We start from the raw sequence: 9,784 nt of genomic DNA on the forward strand, positions 1-9,784 counted from the left end.
TTATGAGTAACAGGGAAACAACGTTTTTAGACAGATAAGTAACTGCCAAAAGCAAGCACAACAACACAAAAGGTATATAATAATAATAATAAATAATATATGACAGAGTAACTGCCAAAAGCAGGCATAACAACACATAACTCTGACTTCCACATTTTCCTATCAAAATTTCAAATGTAAATATTTGTATGAAAATATACAACAATTGAAACAACAATTGAGAACGTTTAGTAACCGCCAAAAGCAAGCACAACAACACAAAAGGTATATAATAATAATAATAAATAATATGACAGAGTAACTGCCAAAAGCAGGCATAACAACACATAACTCTGACTTCCACATTTTCCTATCAAAATTTCAAATGTAAATATTTGTATGAAAATATACAACAATTGAAACAACAATTGAGAACGTTTTGTCCCTACACAATGGAGCAGTAAACATTAAAAGTTGCAGTGAGTTTGTCCACCAGCTGCTTAAAGTACAGTAGCCTATACAGTGCATCTCATCCTCATGGACTGAACCAGATTTGCCACTTCTTGCTGTAAGACAGGGATCCTCAAATCTGGACTACGAGATCCACTTTCCTGCAGAGTTTAACTCTAATCCCTGTAGCACAGTCTGAGGCCTCTTACATTACAGATATTGCAGTTTTGTTGCTCTGGCCACATCTGCAGGCCTCCCTGCAGCAGAAATATGGCATGTTCATGAAGTTAATCAGAAACCCTGGGCATCTCTTCTGGTGTTTTCAGAGGCAGTAGAAAGGTCTCTTTAATGTTCTAAGTTATTATATCTGTCTGCGACTTGCCGCCTAAGCGTCTTAAGGACTGTTCCACAGGTGCATGTGCATGGTTGACTGAACAAAAGAGAAAAACATATTTTAAACTCTTTCCAATAAAAATACGTAAAGCTTATTTGGATTTTACAAAATGAACTTCAAAATGCAATATGCTGAAAAGGGGAAGTTTCTTTTTTTAATTATTTTTACACAATACTATAACATACTATAACAATATAAAACAGCTGTTAGCAAAGATTTTTAACATGTCAAAGCTGTTTTTATCTCATCCATTCACGTATATTGTCTGTAAAATTCAATAAATAGTTACTTGGTAATGTACTCCAGAACAAATTAGTTAAACAAAGCTACACCACTGAGTATATGCAGTTATTCAGTTGGAAAAATATTGTCAGATATCAAGGAATTAAACCTAAAGAAAAAAATAGGAAGGATAACAGAACGAAAGGAGGAGGAAGAAATTTAGGCTGAAGATTTGCTTGTGTGTGTGTTTTTTTTTTTTGCACAAAAAAAAAAAAAAAAACCCCCATATTTTGATTTTTTTTTTTTTTTTCAGTTTTCAATTTGAACATAACATTTCAGTTTTAGCTATAGAGACAAATTAAGACATTTACAGTCATTCCAACAAGTTAAGTTAACTTTATTAAATCCACAATGGGCAATTAAAGTAGGGTAGTAGCATCATATAACAAACTCAATACAAACATAATCACACAGACAATACAAAAAGATAAATAAGTAAAAACACAGCCCAGCATGCTTCATAATAAATGCCGTATATAAACAATAAAATAAAAAAAAAAACACACCTTACTAAAAAAAAAAGTGTAATTCTTCATAGAATGTAGGCTATACAGTCACAAACATATTGATGTACACACAGAGACATTACCACCAGCTATTTAAATAACTTATGTAGCAGTTATTATTTACTTAGATACACTTTCTTGAAACTCTTCTTACTCTGGTGGATTGCATTCATGTACAGTTGCGTTACGACCGCGCAAATAATGCACAAGTACTAATAGAGCAAAAACAGCCACTACTAGGAATATTATCAGCCCAGCATACTCTCCTGGGGTCGACAGTGCCCCTCTTGACGGTGTTGTGAATACTTGACCATTATATAGAATAGGAGCAAGAGTGCATTCAGTTCCATTAACGAGGATGAACGGCTCGTAGCAAGCACATCTATAAGTTCCTATCGTATTTAGGCACAAGTGTGCGCAGCCGTGATTTGATTCACATTCATCAATATCTTCGCAGGTTTGGTCGTTTCTAACAAAACCAGGCGGGCACCAACACGCCGTTTGAGAGGGGGTCCCTCTCAAACATAACGCTTCACAAACTCTCGTTGCGCAATAGAAATCACAGCGGCGTGGATCTCGTGCATTTGGACGGAATCGTTCCATACACGAACACCTATATCCGGGTTCCAAAGGAGTACATTTATGTTCACAGGGTGCAAACATACACTGCGCATTATCCAGAACGACCGCATTTCCTTTGCAAAGATCCCCTTGAGAGTCCTCGCACAAAAATCCATCCAGCTTGTCCGTGCATGGTCTCGGCGTCCGCATTCCGTCGCTGGAGACAGACACGCAGAGTGGGACGCACGACGTTTCTTCGGTCTCCAAGTTGATGAATTCCGTGGTCCGTTCGCCTTCGCCTAACGTGCTCGTATTTCTTAAACACTTGTCGCTTGGGAGATGGAGTCCGGTCCAAAAGTGTCCGATCAGGTTATTAAGAAGGAGATAGCCGACAACTTCATCTGATGCATTCGACTGGATAAATAACTGACCACCCCGTTCTCTGCAATTCTGTTGAGCCGTTTGAAAGTCCACTGGCATTTGGTAAATGTTTGCACAGTGTTTTAGATTTCTTGAACAAGCACAGCTATATACCGTTCCAGCGCACGACGAAATTATCACGATGAACAAAATCGTATGGTTATGATAATCCATCCTATTTTGATTTCAAGGGGTAGCTACAGCAACTTAAGCTGCATGAGGATGTGTTCAAAGCTTTAAATATTTCTACCTTTTGAAACCCCATTCCGGAGATAAAGGTAAACATAGAAAGGAAACCCCGCCTGAGGGAGCCAAGAAATACCCCAGAGTGACTGGTCGCAGTTTGTTTTGATAAATGCAATGCACGCACTGCCCGCTCTCTGTAATGCATGATCTTGACGAAAATGACTCGTGAATAGTAGCTATTTCAAATGGTTGTGGTCCCAAGAGTTTAACGTTCACTGTTAATCATTCATTCTTTCTCCACTCATTCACTCAAGCACATTAAACGCTTATGCAATTCCTTTGCTGAACGAGCAGCCACGACCCAGTGAGTTTAGTTTCAACCCTAATTAAACACATCAGAACCAGCTAATCAAGGTTTTTATGATTAGTTGATTATTAGGTTACATGCAGGTGGGTTTGATTAGGGTTAAAAACTCTGCTTCAATAAATCTTTAGATCGACACAAACTTCAATGAAGCTTTATTTATTCTACCAAAATGTACAGAGGTTTTTTTTTTTTTTACAACAATTGTAGCATACATCGTGAATCAAAAAAAGAAAAAAACAAACTTAAATATAAGATTACGTTTAGTGAAGTTTGTGAACAGGTCTACAGCTGTGTCATTTCATTTAAAGGGGGAGAGTGGGCTATATTGTCACAATTTACTCCAATGCATAGGCATATATCTTAGTAAAGGTTCATAAAAAAAAAAAAAGTTTATTTCTATGTACCTTGCATTCTACAGACTGTAACATTCCACCATTATTCCATTACCAGAAAGAAATACAAAGTTTACTATACAAACGTTGCCCTTTTCTGACAATATGTGACATGGGCCCATCTTGACATTATCAGCAAAATAATTAAGAAACAAAGCAATTAATTTAACAGCAAACAGGTACAAGACAGAAATGGTAAATGGTAAAAACCGACAACATAAACACATATAGCCTACAACTTCTATTAAACTTAATATCCAAGTGTGGTTTTATTATTTTCACTAATTTGTCCAACATTTACAGAAAAAAAGACGTGTAGGCAACGGGAAAACACAGCATTAGAGTTAATGAACATTTGAATTTGATGCTGACAGAAAATGAGCATTCATATCTGGGCTTCATTTAATCATTCAGTTGACTGTTGCATTTTTTTTTTCTGCTCTTTGTCCAATCCAGATGAAACCCAGCAGTAGTTGTCAGCAGTGGCATTTTTTAAAGCGGCTTTACTTGACCGTTTCCATCGGTAGACGACAAAGACTGACATTACCACAATGATCACAGTCAATGGGATAACCGAACCTAAGACACACACCAAAATCCAAGAACTTCCGAGAAAACTTTCTTTGCGTTTACTAGAGTCCGTTTTTGCGTTTGTAAGTGGAGGGGGGTAGACTGTTGTCGGTCCAAAAGTGACAGGTAACTGATTCAGTTTAGTGATGAATGCTTCTCTATGATCTGAAGATGGAGAGCTTTGTGGTTTATCTGTGGGATCCGGGACGCAGCTGATGCCATTTTTAGCCACAATGAAGTTTTCCCTACAGGAACATTTAAAACTGCCCAAGGTATTGAAGCAGATGTCTTCACACGGTCTACTGATACATTCATCGATATCTACACATATCCCGCTATCGTTTAATGATGAACTGTAACCCGCGTGGCAGTAACAAGAGAATGAACCCTGTGAATTGAGACAGCCCTGTTGACATCTGAGTTCGGTGCATTCGTCCACGTCTTCACATTTGCCTGCGACAAGCCTGAAGCCGGGATTACACTCACAAAAATAGCTTCCCGGCGTGTTGTGACACCTGTGTTCACTGCAGGTACGTTGCTGACATTCATCGATATCAACGCAACTGACGCTGTCTTCAGCCAAATGAAATCCCTCCGCGCATGCGCATGAAAAGCCAGTGGCAGTCGGTATACACTTTGATTCGCAAGGTGAGTTTTCGCAGTTATTTCTGAGAGCACAACTCACTTTATCATCCATCAGGTAATAACCTTCATGACATTCGCAACTAATACCTGCTCCTGCAGTCTCAAAACATAGGTGATCACAGCCTCCGTTTTTGCAGCGTTTATTTCGTGCGCAAAGACTCTCTAAATTTGTCCAGCCAAAAAGACCGTTATTGTTGTCACAAACTGTGACAAAAGATTCTGCATCTTCCGACCCGCCGCACTGTATTTCAGCCAATGTCCCATGTGGTAACATCGCTAACCTTTCATTTGGATTTAGCGGTGTAAATAAGAATGGGACTTTGTATTTGACATCACCGTGTTTCTCCAACACTATTGGTTTGCACATGCCTTTGAAGAGAAATGTACACATATAAAATGCGCCGTCTCTACATGAGCCATCTGACCACTTGAGACCATCTGCCAGTGAAATCGACACACACCTTTTTTCCGTGCATGTGCTCAAAGGTTTCTTTTTCCAGTTGGAATATTTGGAATCTCTCGGCTCTGAAGTCCATCTGAAGCCGTGTAACTCCTCAGTGAAATCGGTGCAGTGTCTTTTCTGCAACACAAGTCCGATCCAAAGTGTAGAGTTAAGGATGTTGAATTTCTCTGCTGCTAAAAGAGCTGATTTGATGCTCTGAAGTTCATTTTCATTTCTCATAGTAACCAATTTGCCACCATTATTGATACAGTCTTCTGAAGCTTTTTCAAAACGTTTTTCCTCCGAATGCAACGTAAGGCAAGCCTCAGCTGTGCACGTTGTGCTCACTCGATCGGTCCCGCCAGCGACAAAACAGGACAACATCAGAAACAGTACGCGCATCATCCCGTCAGTATCATTAATGATAAAATACTACTCGCTTTGAGGAGAAAATATTCAGTTCATCTCAGAGAATGGAGAAGAAATTGTTCGTAGGCCTTTCAAGTATCAGAACAGGACTCAAACTGATGCATCCTGTTTAGTGAATAACTTCCAAAGGAAATCATTTTTAAGCAGCAGGCTTCATTTGTCTCTTCTCAGAGCGACATCCTGCCGCCAACAAAAAACAACTACCCAGGCTGCTTATTGTTTTGACTACTTCCCCAGATGTTTCAGCCTATGGCTGCTCACGACGTGACATCACTCACCAGTACAGTTTTAGATGTACACTGAGCATCTGATTTAGGATAATAAGAAGTATATTTTATAGAGCAGACTGATACTTTTAGTAGTTCAGCTTAAGCTACTCAAGTTTCACAATGCTAAGGTTTATGATGAAGAATCATATTCACACCATATTAACCATGAGAGTTGACCTACTGTATAATATAGACTACAGAGATACATTATTAAAAGGTTGTATAAGTGTCCAGTCTAACCTACTAGAGAGCTGGCAAGTATCAATCTTTAACAAAGAAATATTGATGGTCTTTTGTTAATAGCATTCTAAATAGATTAAACAATAATAAGGATAATTTTGAATCTGACAAAACCAGGAGAGATGAAACATGAAAGAAAAGCATGTATTTGAATGAATTATGATTCACAAATTAAAGTTATGACATAGAGGGAACAATTGCTGTGAATAATGTTTTAATGATATTGTTAATCTATTTCTATTGCATACAGTATATTTTGTGATGAATTAATTTATCACTCTAAAAAATGCTGGGTTGTTTCAACCCAATTTTGGGTCAAATATGGACTAACCCAACTGTTGGGTTAAATTTTGGTTACATTTTTTAATTAACTTTTTAACCCAACAGTTGGGTTAGTCCATATTTGACCCAAAATTGGGTTGAAACAACCCAGCATTTTTTAGAGTGTACTGATCTCATTTAACAATATGTATACCAAAGACATTAAAGAAACATCTAGAAATGAAACTAATATGAAACAAAATGACTTGTGAAATACCATAAATGTAAAAGGATAACATACAAAAATATGAACTAAATGTTTGAAACCAACATATAAAACCATTGTTACACTCTAAAAAATGCTGGGTTAAATACAACCTAGTGCTGGGTTAAATAGGGACAAACCCAGCAGTAACCCAACCGCTGGGTCAAAACAACCCAATTGCTGGGTTTGTCCCTATTTTACCCAGCACTGGGTTGTATTTAACCCAGCATTTTTTTGAGTGTAGTATTTACAGCCCTAGTGACAAGTAGCCCCAAACAGAGACTGAAGACAGACTACTTGGTCACAAAAGTATGTAAGTTAGAACATGTCTTGCCATTGTGTCTGTTGCCTGCCTGTTTCTGATAAATCTAGCTAAGTATCACATCCTGTGTTTGTGTTGAGCAGGACAGCGCCTGTGTTTGAATTTGAATGGCAGGAAATGACCTAAGATGACACCCTTCCGGTGGGCCCTTTAGACCCAGTTTCAGTGCGATAGAAGTCTCTTATTTTTTCTTAGTCACTGGGAATTGTGTTCTTTCCTAACATTGTCTTTACTGTTGAATATGTTGAATATAAACATATACTGTGATGACAGATAAGGTATAGGCCTATATATACAGTGGGGAAAAAAAGTATTTAGTCAGCCACCAATTCTGCAAGTTCTCCCACTTAAAAAGATGAGAGAGGCCTGTAATTTTCATCATAGGTATACCTCAACTATGAGAGACAAAATGAGAAAAAAAAATCCAGAAAATCACATTGTAGGATTTTTAAAGAATTAATTGGTAAATTCCTCGGTAAAATAAGTATTTGGTCACCTACAAACAAGCAAGATTTCTGGCTCTCACAGACCTGTAACTTCTTCTTTAAGAGGCTCCTCTGTCCTCCACTCGTTACCTGTATTAATGGAATCTGTTTGAACTCGTTATCAGTATAAAAGACACCTGTCCATTACTGCCAGACCTGTTGAATCAAGGAATCACTTGAATAGAAGCTGTCTGACAAAGTGAAGCACGTGTAAAGAGCAAAACATCATGCCGCAGAAATTCAAGAACAGATGAGAAACAAAATAGTTGACATGTATCAGTCTGGAAAGGGTTATAAAGCCATTTCTAAAACTTTGGGACTCCAGCAAACCACAATCAGAGCCATTATTCACAAATGGAGAAAACTTGGAACAGTGGTGAACCTTCCCAGGAGTGCTGGGGCCTACCAAAATTACTCCAAGAGCGCAACGGCGACTCATCCAGGAGGTCATAAAATAACCCAGAACAACATCTAAAGAACTGCAGGCCTCACTTGAATCAATTAAGGTCTGTGTTCATGATTCAACAATAAGTAAGAGACTGGGCAAAAACAGCATCCATGGGAGAGTTCCAAGGCAAAAGCCACTGCTGACCACTTTTGGGCAAAAATTCTGTGGACTGATGCGACAAAAGTTTAACTTTTTGTAAGGTGTGTGTCCCGTTACATTTGGCGTAAAACCAACACATAAAAAGAACATCATACCAACAGTCAAACATGGTGGTGGTAGTGTCTGTGATGGTCTGGGGCTGCTTTGCAGCTTCAGCACCTGGACGACTTGTCATAATTGATGGAACCATGAATTCTGCACTCTATCAGAAAATCCTGAAGGAGAATGTCCGGCCATCACTTTGTGACCTCAAGCTCAAGCGCACTTGGGTTATGCAGCAGGACAATGATCCCAAACACACCAGCAAGTCCACCTCTGAATGGCTCAAGAAAAACAAAATTAAGGTTTTGGAGTGGCCAAGACAAAGTCCGGGCTTAAATCCGATTGAGATGCTGTGGCATGACCGTAAACAGTCCATTCATGCTCGAAAACCCTCCAATGTCCAATGTGGCAAACAATTCTGCAAAGAAGAGTGGGCCAAAATTCCTCCACAGCGACGTGAAAGACTCGTTACTCGTTGTCGCAAATGCTTGATTGCAGTTGTTGCTGCAAAGGGTGGCAATTACTTTTTCACATAGGACCAGGCAGGTTTGTACAGCTTTTTTTCCCTTAATAGATGAAATCATTATTTTAAAACTGCATTTTGTATTTAGTCTGGTTATTTTTGTGTAATATTAAAATTTGTTTGATGATCTTAATCTTTTAAGTGTGACAAATAAACAAAAAAAACAGGAAGGGGGCAAAAACCTTTTCACAGCACTGTGTATATAATATATATATATATATATATGGATGTGGATGCTCTTAGTGAGTCATGTCAGTGAGGCTCATGCCCATAATCATAATTAGTACTCAATTAGGGTTAGTACGCAGATTAACCATAGTCTCTCCCCAAATCTCTCTCTCTTTTAAAACAGAAAACTTCCATAGACAAAGAAACATCTGCTTTTGTCCCATGAGCTCTGATTCTAGTTTTGTAAATATTTTCCTTCCTCTTTGGTGTTTATTTATTTCTTAGGGATCCATATAACCTCTTTAAATTTATTGCACAAATATGTATCACAGACTCTTCATTTTGGTTGTAATAAAATAACTATCCAAAAACTCTTATAACAATACATGGTGTAGCAAATATAAGTGAGCATAAATAGGCAATTACATTCAAACTGTATTGTTGAAGTTCTGTAACACTTTATAATGGGAACTATATTCAGTAACTTTCATTCCAAAAAGGAAAAAAAATCTAGATATTACATAAATGTTAAAAATATTACAAGTTCACATTACAGTATACTGTCATAAAGATATGACGATTACAGATGATATGATGGGATTTAATCTCAATAATTTAGTGTCATTGACCTCTGGTGGAGAACTGGTGACATGACGCTTGTGTATATCAGTTTATATAAATCATTCCAACACGTTCATTCTGTAAATAGCAATGGAAAACAGCGCGCAGCAATTTTTCTTAGGAATACATAAGGAATCTTTTAATATTTGTTGATAATTTTAACATTTAAAAAAGAGTACTGTTTGTACTGCATATAAGCTAGTTTTATCAGTGCATAAATTTAAATGACCCGATCTATTTTCTAGTTACACTCGGTAAATGATTCTGAAATTATTCATGTTTTATGACTTATTTTATTTGATTGTACTTAGTTGGCTTGCCATCAGAACTGTGCAGTGCTAAGAAAATAGACTTTTAT

At 37.7% G+C, this 9,784-nt stretch overlaps 2 protein-coding genes across 2 annotated transcripts; both read right to left on the reverse strand.

The window, feature by feature from the left end:
- Window positions 1-1,580: 1,580 nt before the first annotated feature.
- On the reverse strand, window positions 1,581-2,787 carry LOC107664495 (multiple epidermal growth factor-like domains protein 6). Its single transcript, XM_016455082.1, has one exon. The coding sequence runs from the start codon at window positions 2,764-2,766 to the stop codon at window positions 1,762-1,764; it is 1,005 nt and encodes a 334-aa protein (XP_016310568.1). The 5' UTR covers window positions 2,767-2,787; the 3' UTR covers window positions 1,581-1,761.
- A 1,145-nt stretch (window positions 2,788-3,932) lies between these two features.
- LOC107664493 (complement component C1q receptor-like) lies at window positions 3,933-5,754 on the reverse strand. The gene has a single exon (XM_016455080.1). The coding sequence runs from the start codon at window positions 5,597-5,599 to the stop codon at window positions 3,944-3,946; it is 1,656 nt and encodes a 551-aa protein (XP_016310566.1). The 5' UTR covers window positions 5,600-5,754; the 3' UTR covers window positions 3,933-3,943.
- Window positions 5,755-9,784: the final 4,030 nt, after the last annotated feature.

Source organism: Sinocyclocheilus anshuiensis, unplaced genomic scaffold (genome assembly GCF_001515605.1).
Source record: "Sinocyclocheilus anshuiensis isolate Anshui unplaced genomic scaffold, SAMN03320099.WGS_v1.1 scaffold167, whole genome shotgun sequence".
NCBI classification, from domain to species: domain Eukaryota; kingdom Metazoa; phylum Chordata; class Actinopteri; order Cypriniformes; family Cyprinidae; genus Sinocyclocheilus; species Sinocyclocheilus anshuiensis.

Bases quoted from the DNA above. Each gene is read 5' to 3' on its own strand.
- LOC107664493 (XM_016455080.1), bottom strand. From the start codon at position 5,599: ATGATGCGCGTACTGTTTCTGATGTTGTCCTGTTTTGTCGCTGGCGGG.
- LOC107664495 (XM_016455082.1), bottom strand. From the start codon at position 2,766: ATGGATTATCATAACCATACGATTTTGTTCATCGTGATAATTTCGTCG.